Genomic DNA, 24,012 nt, shown 5'->3' on the forward strand with positions numbered 1-24,012 from the left:
ACTTGCTATTCTGCCCCCTAGCTCTTGCTTGCTCGTGGCCTGGGATGGAGGCCTTCTCCCAGCTCATCATACCCCTATTCCACTTCTGGGATTTGTAAATAAGAAGTATCGTGAATTTACTTCCTTTGTGAGAGTGTATTGAAACTACACCTTCAATCAAAACAGTCCTGGGGTTTTCAGTTCTTTAAAGTGGGAGCTAAGAGAATTTTTAGAATATGGTAGCAGAGTAGGAGGACCGTAGGTTTGTCTCCTCCCATGAACAAAACTAGATAACTATCAAGTCATCCTAATTACTCCAGAAATTGGCTTGAGGACTGACAGAACAAACTCCACAACTAGAGGGAGAGAAAAGGCTATAGGTAGGAAGTGTGAAGATATGGTTTAGGGGATAAACGAATTGTGGGTGCTACAGAGGGGAAGGAGTCATAGTTGAGGAGAAGGTCAAGAAAGTGAGAGGAGCACACAGGGAAATACAAAGGAGAATGTTTTCCCAAAGCCATTGGCTTGGAAAATGAGAGGGGCTGAATACTGTGAGTTCTTGCAACCAGTGGAGCTTAAAGCCTTGAGGTTTAAAGGTCAGTAGACTTGGCTGGGATAGACTTCCCTGCTCCTGGAGAGAAGGCAGGCAAAAAATCCAGGGGCAGACAATGTGGAAACAGCAATCTGAAAAATGCCTGGGGCACACAGAAAGGAGATTATTCACTATTATAGGAGTGCTTTCCTGAGAGGCAGCATTCACAGAGATATCTCTCTGGGAATAAAGAAGCTGGCTGGTGCCATTTCCCTCTTCCACCCCTTAACATAAATAGCATAAACCTGTGGGAAGCAGTGCAGTGCCTACAATGGCTGCCCAACTTGCTTACACCAAGTCCCACACCCCACTCAGTGCTCTAGTGGCACTGCCCTTCTCAGTCAAGCTTGCCTCAGTACCAGCACGGTCAGCCCCTCCACCAGAATATCAGCACAACCCCCTGCTCACATCATATCTCATCATCAGAGAGTTCTGCAGGATCTCAGTTCTGGTGGAGTTGGTGTCAAGTCTCATTTCACAATCAGACCAAAGCATACCTAGTTAAAACACCACATTCAGGCCAGGGACCAACACGGCCCACAACAGGGAAGGAGAGCCTCTTCAGACAACTGGTCTGAAGGATAGAGCAGCCAAAACACAATAGTAGAGAGCAGGCAGCACACAACAGAGACACTCACTGAAGCACCAGGCATTGGGCACTACAAGACTTCTTTAAAAGGCTATTGCTTTCAGGAGCAGGGAACATGACTGGTTTTTAGAACACAGAGAAGTAGGCATAGACTTAGACAAAATGCCAAGATGGAGGAACTTATCTCCAATGAAAGAACAAGATAAGGCCATGGCCAGAGATCTAGTGAAACAGATATAAGTAACATGGCTGGTGGAGAATTTAAAGCAGCAATAATAAGGAAACTCACTGGGCTTGAGAAAAAAAGACATCAGTGAGACCCTTACCAGAGCAATAGTTCTTTTAAAAAAGAAATCAATCAGAGATGAAGAATGTAATAAATAAGATTGGAAACAGGCTTGATGCAATGAACAACAGGCTGGAAAAAGCAGAAGAAGGAGTTAGTAACCTAGAAGACAAAATAATGGAAAATAATGAAGCTGAACAAAAGAGAAAAAGAATTATGCAACATGAGAATAGACTTAGGGAACTCAGTGACTCCAACAATTGTAATAACATTTGTAATTATAGGAGTCCCAGAAGAAGAAGAAGACAGAAAAGGGGGCAGAAAATTTATTTCAAGAAATCGTAGCAGAAAACTTCCCTAATCTGGGGAAGGAAACATATCCAGATCCAGGAGGCACAGAGAACTCCCATAAAAATAAACAAAAACAAGACAACACCAAGACATATTGTCATTAATTTTGCAAAATATAGTAATAAAGAAACAGCCTTAAAAGCGTCAAGACAAAAGAAGTCCTTAAATTATAAGGAAACACCCATAAGCCTAGATGGAAATTTCTCAACAGAAACTTGGCAAGCCAGAAGGGAGTAGCATGATATATTAAAAATGCTGAATGGGAAAGATCTGCAGCCAAGAACACTCTATCCAGCAAGGTTATCATTCAGAATAGGAGAGGTAAAGAGTTTCCCAGACAAACAAAAACTAAATGAGTTTGTGACCATTAAACCATCCCTGTAAGAAATATTAAAGATTTTTTGAATGCAAAGGAAAGAGTGAAAGTGACAAAGACAAGAAAGGAGTAGAGAAAATCTCCAGAAACAATGACAAAACAAGTAATAAAATGGCAATAAATACATATCTATCAATAATTACATTGAATATAAATGGACTAAACATTCCAATCAAAATACATAGCATATAAGAATGGATAAAAAAAATAAGACTCATCTATATGCTGCCTGCATAAGACTCGTTTTGACCTAAAGATACCTGTATATCGAAAGTGAAGGGGTGGAGAAACATCTATTATTTAAATTGATGTCAAAAGAAAGTCGGTATAGCAATACTTATATCAGACTAACTAGACTTTAAAAGAAAGACTGTAAAGAGACAAAGAAGGGCATTATATAATCATTCAGGCGACAATCCAACAAGGAGATATAACAATTGTAAATATTTATTCATTCAACATAGGAGCATCCAAATATATAAAACAACGAATAGCAATCATAAAGGAACTAATCAATAATAATACAATAACAGTAGGGGACCTTAATGTCCCACTTATGTAAGTGGGCAGATCATTTAAATAGAAAATCAACAGAGACGATGGCTTTGAATGACACACTAGACCAGATGGACTTAAAAGATACATTCAGAACATTCCATCCTAAAACAGCAGAACACACATTTTTAAAAAATGTTTATTTACTTTTGAGAGAGAGGGAGAGAGTGAGGGAGGAGCAGACAGAAAGGGGGACAGAGGATATGAAGCAGGCTCGGGGCTGACATCAGAGAGCCTGATGTGGGGCTCAAACTCAGGAACCGTGAGATTATGACCTGAACCCAAGCTGGGTACTTAACCGACTGAGCCACCCAGGTACCCCAAGAATACATATTCTTTTCAAGTGCACATGGGACATTCTTTAGAATAGATCACATAGTAGGTCACAAAACAGCCCTCAACAAATACAAAATGATTGAAATCATACCATGCAACTTTTCTGGTCACAATGCCATGAAATTGGAAATCAACCAGAAGAAAAATTTGGAAAGACCACAAATACGTGGAGGTTAAACAACACGCTACTAAACAATGAATGGTTCTACCAGGAAATCAAAGAAGAAATTAAAAAATACACGGAATCAAAGGAAAATGAAAATACAATGGTCTAAACTTTTGGGATACAGCAAAAGCAGTCCTAAGAGGGAAGTATATAGCAATATAGACCTACATCAAGAAGCAAGAAAAATCTCAACTAAACAACAACATAACCTTACATCTAATAGAAAAAGAAAAACAAAGCCTAAAGCCAGCAGAAGGAAGGAAATAATAAAGACTAGAGCAGAAATAAATGATACAGAAACTAAAACAAAACAAAACAAAAACCAAAAAACAAAAACAATAGAACAGATCAATGAAACCAGGAGCTGGTTCTTTGAAAGAATTTGAAAAATTAATAAAATTAATAAGCCTCCAGCCAGTCTTATCAAAAATAAAAGAGAAAGGACCCAAATAAATGAAACCAAGAATGAGAGGAGAAATAAAAACAACACCACAGAAACACAAACAATTATGAGAATTATGAGAAACTATATGCCAATAAGTTGGACAACCTGGAAGAAATGGATAAATGCCTAGAAGCATATAAACTACCAAAACTGATCACCCGCAAAGAAACTGAGTCAATAATCAAAAAACTGAACAAACAAAAGTCCAAGACCAGATGGCTTCAGAGGTGATTTCTACCAAATGTTTAAAGAAGAGTTAATACCTATTCTTCTCAAACTATTCCAAAAAATAGAAAAAGAAGGAAAACTTTCAAACTCATTCTTTGAGGAGAATTACCCTGATCCCAAAACCAGATAAAGTCTCCGCTAAAAACGGGAACTATAGCCCGATATCTCTGATTAACATGGATGCAAAAATTTTCAATAAAATACGAGCAAACTGAATTCATTAATACATTAAAAAATCATTCACTGCAATCAAGTGGGATTTATTCTTGGGTTGCAAGTGCTCAATATTCACAAATCAATCAGTGAATTATTATCAATTATACCACATTAATAAAAGAAATAATAAGAACCATATGATCATTTCAACATATGCAGAAAAAGCATTTGAGAAAGTACAACAATCATGATATAAAACAACAAAGTAGGGTTAGGGTGAACATACCTCAACATAACAAAGGCCATATATGAAAAACCCACAGCTAATATTATACTCAATGGGGAAAAACTGAGAACTTTTCCTCTATAGTCAAGAACAAGACAAGGATGTTCACTCTCACCCCTGTTATTTAACAAAATACTTAGAGTCCTAGCCACAGCAATCAGACAACAAAAAGAAAGAAAAAGCATCCAAATCAGCAAGGAAGAAGTCAAACTTTCACTATTTGCAGATGACATGATACTCTATAGAAAACCCAAAAGACTCCACCAAAAACTTGCTGAAACTGATAAACAAATTTGGTACAGTTGTAAGATACAAAACCAATGTACACAAATCTGTTGCATTTCTATATACCAATAATGAAGCAGCAGAAAGAGAAATCATGGAAACAATCACATTTACAATTGCATCAAAAACCATAAGATACCTAGGAATAAACCTAACCGAAGAGGTGAAAGATCTTTACTATGAAAACTATAAAACCCCGAGGAAAGAAATTGAAGATGACACAAAGAAATGGAAAGACATTCCATGCTCAAGGATGGAAGAACAAATATTGTTAAAATGTCTATACTACCCAAAGCAATCTACACGTTTAATGCAATCCCTATCAAAATACTGCCAGCATTTTTCATAGAGCTAGAAGAATCCTAAAATTTGCACGGAACAACAAAATATCCCAAATAGGCAAAGCAATCTTGAAAAAGAAAAGCAAAGCTGGAGGCATCACAATTCCAGACTTCAAGTTATGTTAGAAGCTGTAGTGATTGAACCAATATGGTACTGGCACAAAAATAGTCAATGGAACAGAATAGAAAACCCAGAAATGAACCTGCAACTATATGGCTGCTTAATCTTCAACAGAGCAGGAAAGAATATGCAATGGGAAAAAGACAGTCTTTTCAATAAATGGTGTTGCAAAAACTGGACAGCAATATGCAAAAGAATGAAACTGGACCACTTTTTTACACCAAACACAAAAATAAATTCAGAATGGATTAAAGACCTAAATGTGAGACAGGAAACCATAAAAATCCTAGAAAAGAACACAGGCAGTAACTTCTTTGATATCAACTGTAGCAATTTCTTTCTAGATAGCCTCCTTAGGCAAGGAAACAAAAGCAAAAATGAACTATTGGTACTACATCAAAAGAAAAAGCTTCTGTGTAGCAAAGGAAACAATGAATAAAACTAAAAGGTAACCTATGGAATGGGGGTAGATGTTTGTAAATGATATATCTGGTAAAGGGTTAGTATCCAAAATATATAAAGAATTTATAAAACCCAACATCCCCAAAATGAATAATTCAATTAAAAAATGGGCAAAAGACATTAATAGACATTTTTTAAAAGAAGACAGATGACCAACAGATGCATGAAAACATGCTCAACATCACTGATCATTAAGGAAATACAAATCAAAACTACAGTGAGATACCACTTCATACCTGACAAAATGGCTAAAATCAACAACACAAGAAACAACAAGTATTGACAAGGGTGTGGAGAAAGGGGAACTCTCTTGCACTGTGGGTGGGAATGCAAACTGGTGTGGAAAACAGTATGGAGCTTCCTCAAAAAGTTAAAAATAGAACTACTCTATTATCTAGCAATGGCACTACTAGGTGTTTACCCAAAGAATAAAAAATGCTAATTCAAAGGGATATGTGCACCCCCAATGTTTATAGCAGCATTATCAACAATAGCCAAATTAGGGAAACAGTCCAAATGTCCAATGATTGATGAATGGATAAAGAAAAGGCGGTATATGTATACAGTGGAATACTACTCAGCCATAAAAAAGAATGGAATGTTGCCATTTGCAACAATATGGATGGAACTAGAGAGTATAATGCTAAGGGAAATAAGTCAGTCAGAGAAAGACAAATACCATATGATTTCATTCATCTGTGGAATTTAAGAAATAAAACAAATGAGCAAACGGAAAAAAAAGAGGAAAACCAAGAAACAAACTTTTAACTATAGAGAGCAAACTGATAGTTACCAGAGAGGAGGTAGGTGGGAAGATGGGTTAAATAGGTGTTGGGGATTAACACCAACACATTGTAAGGATCATACATCATGATCAAGTGGAATTTATCCTTGGTTTGCAAGGATAGTTCAATATCTCAGTAAATGAGATACACCACATTAATAGAATGAACCAAAAATCATATAATCATCTAAATAGATGCAGCAGAAAAGACACTTGACAAAATTCAGTATCCTTTCATGATTAAAAACCCTCAACAAATTGTGTATAGAAAGAACATACCTCAACCAATAAAGGCCATATATGACAAGCCACAACCATTATCATACTCAGTGGTGAAAAATTATAAACTTTTCCTCTAAGATCAGGTAGAGACAGGGATGCCCTCTGCCATCACTTTTATTTTTTTTATTTTTTTATTTTTATTTATTTATTTTTTTGCCATCACTTTTATTAAACATAGTATTGGAAGTGCTAGCTAGAGCAATCAGGCAAAATAAATAAATGAAAGGCATCCAAATCAGAAAGAAGTAAAATTGTCACTATGTACAGATGATATGATCTTATAGAATATTCTATTTACTCAACCAAAACACTGTTCAACGAATTCAGTAAAGTTGCAGGATATAAAATCAACATAATAAATCAGTGGTGTTTTTATACACAAACAACAAAACATCAGAAAATTAAATAGAAAACTATCCCATTCACAGTAGCATAAAAAATAATAAAATACTTAGGAATAAATTTGTCCAAGTGAAATATCTGCACAATGAAACCACAAGACTTTGATAAACTCCTGCATGGTATGTTTGGAAAATGATTATTAAAAAAATCCAGTTGCAAACTACAATGGGTATCTTTATTATTATCTATTGTTGTTTTATTTTTTTCTTTTATGGAGCTTTGATGTTATATTTCCTTAATTATTATGATTTTATGTTATTATTATTTTAAAGCTTATTTATTTATTTTGGGGGGGGGGAGAGAGAGAGAGAGAGAGAGAGAGAGAGAGAGAATCCCAAGCAGGCTCCTCACCACCAGTGCAAATACCTATGCAGGGCTCAAACCAATGAACCACAAGATCGTAACCTGAACTGAGGTCAGAGCCACTTAGGAGCCCCTGATTTTTATTTTTAACTGAAGTATACTTGACATACAATATTATATTAGTTTTAGACGTACAACATGGTGATTCAAAATTTATATAATTTATGAAATGATCACCATGAAAAATTTAGTTGCCATTTGTTACCAAAGTTATTACATTATTGACTATAATTCCCTATGCTGTACTTTACATGCCAGGACTTATTTTATACTAGAAGATGGTACCTTTTAATTTCCTTCACTTATTTTGTCCATTCCCCTCAGTCCCTCTCTGGCAACCAGCAGTTTGCTCTCTATTGTTGTGAATCTGTTTCTGTTTTATATTTTTTGTATATATATATATATATATATATATATATTTTTTTTTTTTTTTTAGATTATACATATAATCATATGTATGTATCATGCAAAATCATGTGGTATTTGTCTTTCTCTGATTTATTTCACTTAGCATAATACCCTCTAGGTCCATCCATGTTGTCATGATGGCAAGATTTCATTCTTTTTTATGGTTGAGTAATATTCCATTGTACATATACACCACATCTTTATCCAACTATCAATGCAAAGCAACCTATTTAAGCAAAATTAGTTTGCTTCTATATCTTGGCTATTATAAAGAATATTTATATGAACACAGGGGTGCATATAGCTTCATATTTATGTTTTTGTATTCTTTAGGTAATTACCCAGAAGTGAGATTGCTGGACCATATGGTAGCTTTATTTTTGCTTAAAAAAATTTTTTTTAAGTTTATTTATTTTTGAGAGAGAGACAGAGAGAGTGGGGGAGGGGCAGAGAGGGAGGGAGAGAGAAAATCCTAAGCAGGCTTTGCACTGTCGGCATAGAGCCTAATATGGGGCTTGAGATCACTACCTGAGATCATGAAACCAAGTGTCAGACCCTTAACCAACTGAGCCACCCAGGCGCCCCTATTTTTAATTTTTTGAAGAAACTCCATACTCTTTTTCCATGGTGGTTACATCAATTTACATTCCCACCAGTAGAGCACAATGGTTCCTTTTTCTTCACATCTTTGCCAATACTTGTTATTTCTTGTCTTTTTGACAATAGCCATTTGACTTGTGTGAAGTGATATCTAACTGTGTTTTTTAAAATTTGCATTTCCCTGATAATTAGTGATATTGCCCATCTGCTCTCTTTGGAAAAAATATTCATTCAGGTCTCCTGCTCATTTTTAATTGGATTACTTGTTTTTTGGTGTTGACTTGTATGAATGCTTTATATATTTTGGATATTAACACCTTACAGATATATCATTTGTAAATTTCTTTTCTCATTCAGTAGGTTGACTTTTTGTTTTGTTGATGGTTTCCTTTACTGTACAAAAACTTCTTAGTTTGATGTAATCCCATTTGTTATTTTTACTTTTGTTTCCCTTCCGTGAGGAGAGAGATCCAAACAAATGCTGCTAAGACTAATGTCTAAGAGTTTAATGCCTATGTTTTCTTTCAGGTGTTTTATGGTTTCAGGTCTTACATTTAGGTCTTCAATGCATTTTGAGTTTATTTTTGTATATGGTGTAAGAAACTGGTTCAGTTTTATTCTTTTTCCTCTAGCTGTCCAGTTTCCCCAGCACCATTTTTTGAAGACTGTCCTTTTCCCATTGTATATCTTACCTCCTTTGTCTTAGATTAATTGACCACATAAATGTGGGTTTATTTCTGAACTCTCTGTTTTGTTCCATTGGTCTATGTATCTGTTTTTGTTCTCTACCCTACTGTTTTGATTACTATAGCTTTATAGTATAGCTTGAGGTCATGGAGAATGATACGTTCAGCTTTATTTGTTCTAATTCTGTAAAAAATGCCTTTGGTATTTTGATAGGGATTGTATTGAATTTATAGATTGCTTTGGGTACTAATTACATTTTAGCAATATGAATTTTTTCAACTTATGAGCATAAAATATCTTTCCATTTATTTGTGTCATCTTCAATTTCTTTCATCAGTGTCTTACAGTTTTCAGAGTACTGGTCTTTCACCTCCTTGGTTAAATTGATTCCTAGGTATTTTATTCTTTATGATGCAATTTTAAGTAGGAATGTTTTCTTAATTTCTTTTTCTGGTAGTTTGTTATTACTGTGTAGAAATTTATCTGATTTCTGTATATTAATTTTTATTCTGCAACTTTCTTAAATTCATTTATTACTTCTAGTCTTGTGGTGGTTTTTAGGTTTTTTTTAAATTTACAGTATCATGTCATCTGCATACAGTGACAGTTTTACTTGTTACCAATGGATGCGTTTATTTCTATTTCTTGTCTCATTGTTGTGGCTACAATTTCAATATTATGTTGAATAAATGCGATGAGAGCCAACATTCTTGTTTTGTTTTAGATCTTAGATGAAAAGCCAAAAGCTTTTGAGAAAAGCTTTTCATTGAGTATTCTGTTAGCTGTTGCTTTACCACACTGTTTAATATGTTGAGGTATGTTGTCTCCAAACCCACTTTGTTGAGTTTTTAGTGTTTATCACTTTTTAGAGAGCGCGAACAGGGAGGGGCAGAGAGGGAGGGGGATGGGGATCCGAAGTGGGCTCTGTGCTGAAAACAGAGAGCCCAATGCAGGGCTCAAACTCACAAACTGTGAGATCATGACCTGAGCTGAAGTCAGACCCTTAACCGACTGAACAACCCAGGTGCCCCGAGAATTTTTATCATAAATGTATGTTGAATTTTATCAAATGTTTTTACTATGTCTATTGAGATTATTATATAATTTTTATCCCTCATTTTGTTAATGTGATGTATCACTTTGATTTGTGTAAAGCAAACCATTATTCCATCCCTGGGATAAATTACATTTGATCAGAGTGTATGATCATTTTAATGTATTGTTGAATTTAGTTTGCTACAATATTTTAAGGATCTTTGCATATATGTTCATCACGGATATTGGCCTATAGTTATGTTTTTTGGTAGTAAGTTTGGTTTTGTTACCAGGGTAATGTTGGCCTCAGAATGAATTTACAAATGTTCTTTTCTCATCAGTTTTTGGGAACAGTTTGAAAAGGACAGGTATTAACTACTCATTAAATGGTGGAATTCACATGTGAAGCTGTGTTAACTGGACTTTTGTTTATTGGCAGTTTTTTGATTACCAATACAATTTCATCACTAAATATCAGTCTATCCAGATTTTGCTAATTCAAGACTTGAAAGATTATGTTTCTAGGAATTTACCCATTGCTTCTAGGTCATTCAAATTGTTGGCCTATAAATGTTTGTAGCAATCTCTTCTAATCTCTGTATTTCTGTGGGTTTGGTGTAACTTCTGTTTCATTTTTTATTTTATATATTTGGGCCTAGTATCCTTTTTTCTTGATGAGTCTGGCTGCCTGAAGGCTTATTAATTTTATTTATCTTTTCAAGGAACCAGCCCTTAGTGTCATTGAACTGTTCTATTATTTTGTTTTTTTCTTATTTATTTCTACTGTGATTTTTATTACTTCCTTCCTTCTACTAATGTTAGGATTTGTTTGTTCTTTTTTTCCAGTTCCTTTAGCTGTAAGTTTAGATTGTTTATTTGAGATATTTCTTGTTTCTTGAAGTAAAGTTTTATCATTATAAACTTCCTTCTTAGAACTGCTTTTGCTGCATCTCATAGATTTTTGAATGTTGTGTTTCTATTTTCAATTGTCTCCAGGTATTTTTTGATTGCCTCTTTGATTTTCGTGTTGACCCATTAGCTGCTGAGTAGCATCCTATTTAGCCTCTATGTGTTTGTTTTTCCCAGTTTTTTCTTGAAATTGATTTCTAGTTTCATACTTTGTGGTTGGAAAAGATGCTTGATATGATTCAATCTTCTTAAAGTTATTGAGACTTTCTTTGTGATGTAACATGTGATCTATCCTGGAGTTGATCCATGTGCAATTGACAAAAAAAAGTGTATTCTGTTGCTTTTGGCTGTGAAGTTTTGTACCATCTTTGAAGTCAATCTGGTATAATGTATCATTTAAGGCCACTGTTTCTTTACTGATTTTCTGTCTGAGAAATATATTCATTGATGTAAGTGGAGGGCTAAAGATCCCTACTATTATTGCCTTACTGTCAATTTTTTCCCTACATATCTGTTACTATTTGCTTTATATATTTAAGCATACCTATTTTGGAAGCATAGACATTTATTTATTTATTTATTTATTTATTTATTTATTTTAAAACAAGCTCTAGCCAATTTTATTAATGAAAAATTTTACGTGATTTACTTTTCACCAGTCTGTTCTGGCATGCTTCCAATGATATCAGAATCACCTGGGTCAATAATAGCCAGTGTGCACACTCTGTAGTATTTCCCACACGCTGTGCCCAATTCAATATTATTGCCGCTGTAGTGATGGACACCAGTTTTGGCCAACATGGCATAGTATTCTATTTCAGATTTCCTCAAGGCTGGGCAGTTGTTGGCAAGGATGACCAGTTTCGCTTTGCCATGTCTGATCATTTTCAGAGTCTGCTTGTACCCCAACACGTACTTCCCACTTTTCATAAGGAGTTGGAGCCTAGATTTGATGGACTCCAGCGACTTTTTTGTCTTCTTTGCGGCCACCATCTTCCTGCCTTAGGTGCGGGGCGGACCCAACCAGAAGCAAACGCCAAAATGGCTGGGAGAGAGAAAGGGAAGCATAGATATTTATAGGTGTTACCACTATTTAACGCCCTTCCCTGTCTCTTGATAAAATCTCTAAAGTGTAACCCTGCTTTCTTTTTGTTTTCATTTTCTGGAATATCTTTTTTCATCTCTTCTCTCCATCTGTATGTATCTTTAAGTCAGAAGTGAGTCTCTTTAGGTAGCATATAGTTAAGTCTTTTTATTTTTTTATTTTTTTATCCATTCACAACCTTGTGTCCTTTGATTGGGGTATTTAGTCCATTTATATTTAAAGTAATCATTGATACTTTATGTAATTTTCCCACTGTTAATTGTTTTCTGGTTGCTTTTGTTGTTCTCTGTTCTTTCTTCTCTTGCTTTCTTCTTGTATGATTTGATGGATTTCTTTAGTGTTATGTTTGGATTCCTTTCTTTTGATTTTTTGTGTATCTATTATAGGTTTTGTTTTGTGGTTACCATGAGGCTCATATATAACATCCTATGTACCTAGAAGCCCATTTCAACTTCTGGTTGCTTATATTTGAACACATGCTAAAATCTCTATATTTTTAGTCTCCCCTCTCCCATATTTTAGGTTTTTATTGTCATATTTTTGTTTCTTTTTATGTTGTGTATGCCTTAACTAATTATTGTAGATATAGTTTATTTTGCTACTTTTGTCATTCAACCTTTATACTAGCTGTATCAGTGATTGATCCACTACATTTACTGTCTGTTTGCTTTTGCCACCTTTCTTCTTTCATACTTTTCTTAGTTCTAGTTATGACCTTTTCTTTTTTGCTTAAAGAAGTCCCTGCAATATTTCCTGTAAGCCCACTTCAGTGGCAATAAAGCCTTTTAACTTTTGTTAAAATTTTTGTCTAGAAAATTCTTAATCTCTTTTTGAATTCTTAATATTAACCTTGCCAGATATAATATTCTTGGTTGTAGGGTTTTTCCTTTTAGCATCTTAAGTATATCATACCACTTCATTGTGGCCTGCAAAAATTCATCTAAATAGTCATTCATCAGCTATTCATCAGCTAATAATCTTATGGGTATTAGCTTGTACATAGCTATTTTCATTTATCTTGCTGCTTTTAAAAATTTTTTTTAAAAAATTTAAAAAATTTTAATGTTTATTTATTTTTGAGAGAGATAGAGCACCAGCAGGGGATGGACAGAGAGAGGGAGAGGAGGGAGACAGAATCTGAAGCAGGCTCCAGGCTCTGAACTGTCAGCACAGAGCCCAACATGGGGCTTTAACTCACAGACTGAGAGATCATGACCTGGAACAAAGTCAGACACTCAACTGACTGAGCCACTCCATATCTTGATGCTTTTAAGAGTCTCTATCTTTAATTTTTGGCATTTAAATTATTATGTGTCTTGGCATAGATCTGTTTGGATTCATCCCATTTGGGGCTCTCTGTTCTTTCTAGATCTGGGTATCTGTTTCCTTCTTCAGGTTAGGGAAGTTTTCAGCTGTTATTTCTTCAGAGAAGTTTTCTGTCTGTCTTGCTTTTCCTGGGCCCCCTAAAATGCAAATGTTAATATGCTCAATATTGTTCCTGAAGTCCCCTAAAATTTTTAAAAATTCTGTTTGCTGTTGTTGTTTGTTGTTGTTTAACTTGGTTGATTTCCACTATCCTGTCTTCCAGATCACTGATCTATGTTTCTGCATCATCTAATCAGCCACAGCTTCCTTCTGCTACCTTCTTCATTTCAGTTATTGTATTCTTTAGCTCTGATTATTTTTTATGTCTTCTATCTCTTTGTTCAAGTTCTGTTTTTCTTCATTCTTCCCTTGATTTGGGTGAACATCTTTATGAGCATTACTTTGAACTCCTTTTTTTTTTTAATGCTTACTTATTTTTGAGAGAGAGAGAGAGAGAGAGAGAGAGAGAGAGAAAGCAGGGGAGGGGCAGAAATAGAGAGACAGAATCTGAAGAAGGCTCCAGACTCTGAGCTGTCATCACAGAGCCTGAGGTGGGGGTCAAACTCATGAACTGTGAGATCATGATCTGAGCTGAAATAGGTCGCTTAACTGACTGAGCCACCCAGGCACCCTCATTACTTTGAATTCCTTACAGGTAGATTACTTATCTCCATTTTAAAAAAGAACTTTTTAATGATTTTTTAAACATATTTCTCTGTTTTCTCATTTTGCCTGACTCTCTGTTTTCATATATTAAACTGATAGCTGTCTCCCAGGTTTGAAAGAGTGGCCATATGTAGAAAGTGTCCTGTGTGTTCCACAAGTGTACTCCTACCTAGTCACCAGAGCCAGGGACTCCAGGGATGTCCTTTGTATGTATTGTGTGAACCATTCTATTATGACTGTGATTTAAGTGTTGCTCATGGGTGGGGCTGGAACCGGCTAAGCTGGTGGCAATTGCTGCTGGTCCCACTAGGGCAAAAGATTCTAGGGAGACACTGGTGACATTCAAGGCCACCTGTTAGGTATTGTGGAACAGGAGTTGCTTTGGTGGGGCATTGATCCCAGCTGAGTCTATCTGCTGAGTGTGACAGTATGGAAGTCACTTTGGGGAAGAGCTGGTTCTAGCCAAGTGATTCACTATAAGAGCCACTTTGGAGAGGCTCCTGCTGGGGCAGGTCCATAGGAGAAAACCAAGTCTAGGTAAGCAGTACTAGAAAGATGGATGGAGAGTTTCAGAAATGGCACTTGCTGGCACTGGACCAGCAAGGTAGAGGAGGGTAAGAATAATGATGCCTGCAAGTGCTCCATTCCTGGAGAAAGTTTCTCCAGATCCATGCCCCTACGTTGTATACCCTAAATTCGTCAATAAATCTTTACATAAGGCCCAAGAACTTCTAAACTGCTTTCCCTCTGCTGGGTCTTGGAGCAAGTGAGTTTGTGCATGGGCCCTTTAAGAGTGGAGTCCTTGGTTTCCTTGGTTTCCTCCTGATTTTCAAAGGCAGATAGTATATAGGCTTGTTTCCCCAGTACTAGTTCCCTGGGTGTGTATGTCGTGTGTGTGCCCAGTGTCGGGCTTGAATGCTGTTACTCCTCAGGAAGGACCTCTGTGTTTGTGATATTGCTCCCACTGTTGGTCTCTGTGCTGGGACTGTGTATCCTGAGGTCATATCTTTACCCCTTCTGCATACTTGAGGTGGCTTTTTCTTATATTTTTAGTTAATGGAAGAGGTGTTCTGCTGGTTTTTAGGTCATTCTCAGAGTTGCTCTATATGCAGTTGTAGTTTTGGTGTGTTGTGGGAGGAGGTGAGCTCACGGCTTTCCTACTCTGTCATCTTGGTCCTGAGTTATGGTTGATTTTTATTCCTTCAGTCTGTATCAGCAATAGATATCAATTGGCATTCAAGCTAAGCTATAGTTTTAACTAGCTCTAGATTAGTTGATTGCATCAGTGTAGTTCCCTCCCCCTCTCCCCGCAACTGGCTTTTCCTCTAAATCTAATTACTGATTTTATGGTTTTCAACATTGCTGCTGATGAAAGCTTTTTTTAAATTTTCTTTTTTCCCACATATTGTGCCTCACTTTACCAAAACCATCATAATATGTTGGTGACTTTTGCAAACCAATAATGTTATTTTTTTTTAACAAAACCTTTGGGAACTTCATTTAAAATATTTTATTTATTTCTGAGAGAGAAAGACAGAGTGCAAGTAGGTGAGAGACAGAGAGAGATAGGGAGACACAGAATCTGAAACAGGGTTCAGGTTCTGAGCTGTCAGCACAGAGCCTGATGCGGGGCTCAAACCCCACAAACTGTGAGATCATGACCTGAACTGAAGTTGGATGCCCAACCAACTGAGCCACCCAAGTGCCCCACCAATAATGCTATTTTTAGTGTTTACCAACAATTTTCCTGAGACAACTTATTCAGATCTCAGTACCAGAGTTCTCATTTGAAACAGATATTGAATTCTTTAAATATAAAGGTTCCCAATATTTAAAAATAGCCAGTATTGGAAAAAGTAAAAGAAAATGGACTGAGGAACTAAATAAACATTTTTCCAAGGAAGACATTCATATGGCCAAAAGGTACATGAGAAGGTGCTCAACATCACTAATAACCAGAAAAATATTAATAAAACCACAATGAGATATCACTTCCCACATATTAGAATGGCTACCATCAAAAATAAAGATGATCCAAGGATGTGGAGAATAGGGAATCCTTGTGCAATGTTGGTGGAAATGTAAATTGGTGCAGTGACTATGAAAAACGTATGGAGGTTCCTCAGAAATATAAATGGAACTACCATATGATCCAGCAATACCGCTTTTGTGTATATATAGAAGGAAATAAGAACAAGATATTGAAGAGATGTGTACTCTCATGCTCATTCCAACATTACTCACAATAGCCAAAATATAGAAGCAACCCAAGTGTCCATCAACAGATGAATGGGTAAAGAAGATATATACATATACAATGACATATTAGGACATTAGAATTATAAAGAAAAAAAAGTCATTGAAACAGAGTAGAAAAGTGGTTGCCTGGGGCTGGGGGAAATGAGAAGAGGTTGGTAAAAGCATATACTTTCAGTTATAAGATGAATAAGGTTTGGGATGTAATGTAAAACATGGTGACTGTAGTTGATAACACTGTATTATATAAGTGAAATCTACTAAGAGAGTGGAACTTAAAAGTTTTCACATTACACAGACGTGTGTGTTGTATAGTAATGGATGTGTTAATTAACTAGATGGGGGGGATATAAACATGTATCAAATTACCACAATGTACATTTAAATATATCACAGTTTTATTTGTCAATTATACCTCAATCAATTTGAAAAAATATGTAGTAACACATAAGAGAAACTAGGGTGAAAAAAAAGGCTGGGTTTTAGGCTTTGTGAGGAATGGCCTTATCCTGGCTTATTTTACTCAAAGGTATAGCTTTTAAGGAGTCTTTCAAAATGAAAAGTACGGGGTGTTTAATAGGGCCCTTTTATCTTGCTGGGCCTTGAAAGGTTGACTAACTTCTAGTCTGGGACAATTGTCTGGGACTTTCCCAGTTTTATTATTAGATGTCTTGCTTGCATCCTGGGAAACCCCTCAGTTCCAGGAAAACTGGGCAAGTAGTCACTTTAGCTTTGAGCTCCAATTTCTGTATCATGAGATAGCCAAAAAATATACCCAACCTCTCTTTTGACTGGTTGTTTTGAATCACCAAATGCCTAAGGGTTAAAAGGATGCTTAGTGTCCTCACATACATGAAGATCAATTCCACAGTCAGAATTTTGAATTTGCTCTTCTTTTGCCTGCCATACTCTTCCACTCAATCTTCCTGCAGCTAGCATCATTTAGGACTCATCTCAAGTATCATTTCCCAAAAAATGACTTATGTACAATGCCCTTGTTCTTAGGGCATTCTCTCTCCCACTGCTCTATGTTATGTTCTTCATAGCACTTATCTATATCTCAAATTATTTGTTTGATTACATGCTTATTGTCTGGTTACCCTCACCTAAGATATTCATGGATATGAGTTTTTTAATGGCAGGAAATTAGTCCACCTTGTTTATTTCCATGTGCACAGCATTTAGAATATTTCCTGCAATTGGTAGGTCCTAAAGGAATACTTGCTGAATGAATAAGTAAATGAATGAATGACTCCTATTCAGTTGTATTTTCAAAGTTTCCCAAGACCTTAAGGATGCCTTACTGCAAGTTACACCACAGTAAATAACTCCCTATCTGACTCTTTGGGCCCCCTTCTCCAGGAGACTAAAATGGAGCTCTTTAATGGGGTTCACTTGTCCAGTTGTTTTTCATAGTTAAACCAAGAAGCACAAGACCCCAAAGTTTAACTTTTAATAATTTAAATTCTTTATGAAATTTACAGCTCAACTATCCATGAACATCTTCATATGTCCTTAGGAAAGTCATGCAGGAGTAGGCTTATGTTAATGATCAGTATGTCAAAGCAAAATGCAAATGATTATGAGTCACTTTGCCAAGTGAATGTACTAGTGCTGTGGACTGTTGATGAACTCACAGGAAGTGGTTGTACACAAGGCAACTCATACTGTGGCAAAGATTCTCATCAGGGCTGTATCTCTGGCAGCCAGTGAGGCTCTATAGGATAAATAAAGAAAATCTGAACTGGAAGCTGGCTTTGGGATAATGATTATGCTGCTATTGTATGATCCTTATGAAGTATATCCTTGATAAATAATATGATAAGATTCCTAAAATACAATTTTCTTGGAATATTCTTTTTTCAGTAAGATGGCAAGTATCTCATATACATAGAACACATTTTTAATTTTGTGCTTACAGAAGCCAGGTTAAGGAAGTAAGATATAGACTATAATTATATAAACATAATAATAATAGCTGCCATATTGGCTGAACCAAAATCCATGAAGCCATATTCAACTCCTTTCTTCCTCTCACATTCTACATCCAATCATTCTGCACATCCTGTTGCTTCTATCATCAAATATATTCAGAATGTGACCATTTTCTGTCACCCCTACTGTTCCTACCCAGTTCCAAGGTCTTATGAAGTATTGTCTGAATTGTTGCAAAAATATTTAACTGGTATAACTTATTTCTAAATTTGTTAAACATTTAATGACAGCTTGAGAAAAGACAATATATTTTTATTTGTTTATGAACGGGAAGCTGAGCAAAATTTATATAGCTGTTTTCCAAGCTTTTGCAGGGTGTGGGGATGGGGAGAAGCAGACTATGGCCACCTGGCCAAATTCTTACTGCATATTTTTATAAATAAAGTTTTATTGGAACACAACCATGCTCCTTCATTTGCATATTGTGTATGGCTGCTCACACTAGAACTGCAGGGTTGAGTAGTGTAAACAGAGATCATTTGATCTGCAAGGCTTAAAATATTTACTCTTTGAAAAACACTCCCCCAAACTCATAGAAAAAGAGATCGTATTTGTGGTTACCAGAGGCACGGATTGTAGGGAGGGGGAACTGGAGGAAAGTAGTCAAAATGTACAAACTTCCAGTTACAAGTACAGTATTAGGAATGTAATATATAACATTAGGTATAGGTAATACTGCTTGCGATATACAGGATGGTTGTTAAGAAAGTAGATCCTAAGAGTTCTCATCACAAAGACCCAATTTTAAAAAACAAGAAAAAAAGTATCTACATGATAGATGTTAATTAAACCTATTATAGTAACCGCTTCACAATATATGTAAATTAAAGTATCATCTTGTACACCTTAAACGTATACAGTGATGTATGTCTATTACTTGTCAATAAAACTGGAAAAAATATTTACTATTTGGCCTTTAATGAAAAAGCTTGCTTGTCTCTGAGCTATAAGATAATATTTCAAGTTCTTGTAAAATCATTGTAAAACAGCATGTTATGTTTGCTTTCCTTAAGTCTAGCCAGTAAATTTCTAGAGGCATTATTATTAAACTTTCAGAATACTTATGTAAAGAAATTTTGTCAAAAGTCTAACCCAGAAAAGTTGCCTTCCCTAACACAACCCTGGTGTTTTTAAGATACATAAACTCAGTTCCAGTGATCTGGAAACCAATATCCTATCAATTGAAGTAATTAAAGTCCTCAGGCCACCACAATTTAAAATTAATGCTCTGGCCAAATTTCAACAAATGTTTTATGTGGCTCCATTTTCTGTTGCATTTACAAGTTGAATTAGGTTCTTTCTTTCACAAAAGGGACCAAGAACATCATTCTACTCTGGAAACTTCCTGTAAGGCATATGTTTATTTATTGCATGACACTGGGTGCTCTTATTAATGGACTATCTGTATCATTAAAGTGGTTGTATCATCTAGTTCCAAAGCTCTAACTATCATATATAAACTATATATTCTTGTGGGACTCAACTTATACTACTCACTTCAGCTCTCTTAACACCTCTCCACATCTTATGTTTGCCTAAAACTGAGCTCTCAACTGTAACCACTACCCTCCAAATCTGCTTCACTTCAACAGTCCCCAGCTAGTTATGGCAACTGCCTCCTTCTAGTCACTCAGGCTAAATGACTTAGACTCATTCTTATGCTTCTTTTTCTCATATTCTGTATCCGAACTAACAATCTCAACAGCTTCAAAATATATCCAGAATCTTGTCACTTCTCACCATCTCCATGGCTACTGCCCTAGTACCATCATTTCTTATGTAGATCATTGCAATAGCCTTTCAGCTGGTATCCCAGTTTCTGCTCTTCCCTTCTTCAGTCTATTCTGAACAGAACAGCCAGAGCAATGCCGTCTGATCATGTCTGTCTGCTCAGAACCCATAGATGGCTGCTTGACTTGCACAGAGTCAAATTGGAAGTCCCTACAGTAGTCTATCAGGTCTAGGTCTCTGTCACCTCTCTGGTCTTATCTCTGTACTCCCCTCTTTGCTCAGTTTGCTGTGGTTGCAAGGTTTCTTCAGTATTTCTGGACTATAATAAGCACCTCCCCTCTTTGCATTTGCTCTTCTCTCTGCCTCAAATAGGCTTTCCTCAGATATCCCATAGTTTATTCCTTCAGATCAGTTATCTGCTCGAATTTATCAAAATGGCCTGACCACCCTGTAAAATATCTCTGCTCTACCATCATTTCCTATCTAGAATATCTTCATCCTTTATTCTAACACCTACTACCACCTGATATATATAATTTTTTCACTTTTAGGATCTAAGAATAGGGAATGTTCACTGCTGTAAACCCAGCATCTAGTTTGGTACTTAGTACATGAAAGTTTAAAAAAATTTTAATTCCAGTACAGTTCACATACAGTGTTAGTTTCACACTAGTAAAATATAGTGATTCAACAATTTTATGTATTACTCAGTATTCATCAAGATAAGTGTACTCTTAACCCCTTCACCTATTTCATCCATTCATCCACCCAGCCATCTCCATTCTGGTAACCATCTTTTCTGTATAGTTTAGAGTCTGTTTCTTGGTTTGTCTCTCTTTCCCCCACCCTTTGTTTGTCTTGTTTATTAAGTTGCACATATGAGTGAAATCATATGATATTCGTCTTATTTCATTTAGCACTACATTCTCTAGATCCATCCATGTTGTTGCAAATGGCAAGATTTCATTCTTTTTTATGGCTGAGTAATATTCCATTGTATATATTTACCACCTCTTCTTTATCCATTTATCTATCGATGGACACTTGGGCTGCTTCCATAATTTGGCTATTGTAAATAATGCTGCAATAAACATAAGGGTGAATATATCTTTTTCATTTAGTGTTTTCACTTTCTTTGGGTAAATGCCCAGTAACGGAATTACTGGATTATATGGTAGTTCTATTTTTAACTTTGGAGGAAATTCCACACTCTTTTGGCCACTCTGATGGGTATGAGGTGATATCTCATGTGGTTTTGATTTGCATTTCCCTGATGAGTGATGTTGAGCATCTTTTCATGTGTTTGTTAACAATCTATATGTCTTCTTTGGAGAAATGTCTGTTTATGTTTTCTGACCATTTATAAATTGGATTATTTGTGTTTTTGTGTATTGAGCTGTATAAGTACATGGAAGATTTTTAATATGTATTTTTTGAATGACTGAATAGGCACTTAACCATGTTCCAGATTATGTGTAAATTCCTTTACATACATCATCGTACTGAATTCTCACAGCAAAAAATGAATCCACGTTTTTTTGGGGGAACATCATCAAAAAGTTGACCTGTGAGCTGGACCCAGGCACTCAGAAGCTCCTCATGTTCTCCCCTGTTCTTGGAATCTGAGTCCCACTTGCCTTTTCCCCTCCCAGAGGCTGTTTCAAGGACATAGCCTCGAGATAATAATGTGGTGTTGAGAACACCTGCATGTTATATATGACTAAACCCAGTTAAGGGCTCTTTATAAACTTTTAAGTTTTGGTGGGTGGGTGCAAAGATCCATTTGTCTTGCTGCTGCCTAAGACATGCCTTGTATATAAATTATCTTTGTTTTATTAAAATTGCCACCTATTGGGGCACCTGGGTGGCTTAGTCAGTTGGGGGACCAACTTTGGCTCAGGTCATGATCTCACAGCTTGTGAGTTTGAGCCCCGCCTCGGGCTCTGTGTTGACAGCTCGGAGCCTGGAGCCTGCTTCAGATTCTGTGTCTCCCTCTGTCCCTCCCCTGCTCATATACTGTCTCTGTTGCCCTCAAAAATAAACATTAAAAACTAAAAAATAATTGCCACCTACCAACCTAATAAATACAATATTTATTAGTTTCAGGTTTACAACATTATTATAAAATGATCACAACCATATGACTAGTTATCATATAAAGTTATTACAATATTACTATATTCCCTATACTGTCCACCTCTTGCCAACCATCAGTTTCTTCTCTGTATTTATGAGACTGTTTGTTTTATTAGATTACACATGTGAATAAAATCATGTATTTGTTTTTCTTTGATTTATTTAACTTAGCATTATATTCTCTGAGTCCATTCATGTTGTTACAAATGGCAAGATCTCATTCCTTTTTTTGGGGCTGAGTAATATTCCATTGTGTACATATAGCACATCCTCTTTCTCCATTCACTGTCAATGGACAATTAGGTTGTTTCCATATCTTGGCTATTGCAAACAATGCTGCACTAAACATAAGGGTGTATGTGTCTTCTCAAATTAGCATTTCATTTACGACTGATAAATATTCAGAAGTGCAATTGCTAAATTGTATGGCAGTTCCAATTTTTAAGTTTTTAACTCCAGTATAGTAACATTTAGTGTTATATTAGTTTCAGATGTATAATATAGTGATTCAGCAATTCCATTTATCATCTGGTGCTCATCAAGACAAGTGTACTTTTTAATCGCCATCATCTATTTAACCCATCCGCCCATCCACCTCCCCTCTGGTAACCATTAGCTTGTCCTCTCTAGTTAAGAGTCTGTTCCTTGTTTTGCCTTTTTTCCTTTGCTCATTTGTTTCATTTCTAAGTATCATATGACTTAATTTGCTTAGCATTATACTCTCTAGTTCCAACCATGTTGTTGCATATGGCAAGATTTTATTTTTAATGGCTAAATAATATTATTGTATATATATTTCATATCTTTATCCATTCATCTATTGATGGGAACTTGAGCTGCTTCCATATCTTGGCTATTGTAAATAATGCTGCTATAAACATTGGGATATATATGTTCCTTTGGATTAGTGTTTTTGTATTTGTAGTGTCATTCCTAGATTGTAGGGTAGTTCTATTTGTAACTTTTTGAGGAACCTCCATACTGTTTTCCACAGTGGGTGCACCAGTTTGCATTCCCACCAGTGCAAGAGGGTTTCTTTGTCTCTACATCCTCACCAACAAGTGTTGTTTCTTGTGTTGTTGATTTTAGCCATTCTGACAGATGTGAGGTGATATCTCATTGTGGTTTTGATTTGTGATGAGTGATGATAAACATCTTTTCATGTGTCTGTTGGCCATCTGGATGTCTTCTTTGGAGACATGTCTATTCATGTCTTCTGTCCACTTTTTAATTGGAATATTTGGTTTTTGGGTATTGAGTTTTTCTATGTTCTTTATGGATTTTGGATACCCAATATAGGAACACCTAAATATATAAAGTAAATATTAATAGACATAAAGGGAATGGAAGATATCCATCACAGAAAAGGATGGACCTGGGTTTTGTAAATAACCAGATAGATTCAAACTGCAATGCTGTGTAAGACCTTGTATTAGATAGTCTTGCAACAAGCACCTGTGACTCTCTCAAGGCACTTCTCTGGCCTCAGGAGGAAGCTTGGACACTTATAAAGCAGGCTGAATGTACCAGCAGAATGAACATCCCAGGAATCATCTCAGCCAATGATGGACATGAGTTGGAAGATAGCTTTCCTAACTTCCTTCCTGAGTAGGGGACAACTCTGTAGCCTGTGTAGCCTATTCTCAGCCATATTTTAGAGGTCTTTAGCAGGACTAAGTCCTAATTGCCTCCAGTAGTAACTGGCTTATCAACACATCTTCTAGTGGCATCTTT

At 36.0% G+C, this 24,012-nt stretch overlaps 1 protein-coding gene across 1 annotated transcript; it reads right to left on the minus strand.

Annotated features, from left to right (window-relative positions):
• Positions 1-11,618: 11,618 nt before the first annotated feature.
• Positions 11,619-12,044, minus strand: LOC131513453 (large ribosomal subunit protein eL30-like). Its single transcript, XM_058732607.1, has one exon. The coding sequence runs from the start codon at positions 12,015-12,017 to the stop codon at positions 11,670-11,672; it is 348 nt and encodes a 115-aa protein (XP_058588590.1). The 5' UTR covers positions 12,018-12,044; the 3' UTR covers positions 11,619-11,669.
• Between the last annotated feature and the right edge of the window lie 11,968 nt (positions 12,045-24,012).

Source organism: Neofelis nebulosa, chromosome 6, assembly GCF_028018385.1.
Source record: "Neofelis nebulosa isolate mNeoNeb1 chromosome 6, mNeoNeb1.pri, whole genome shotgun sequence".
NCBI classification, from domain to species: domain Eukaryota; kingdom Metazoa; phylum Chordata; class Mammalia; order Carnivora; family Felidae; genus Neofelis; species Neofelis nebulosa.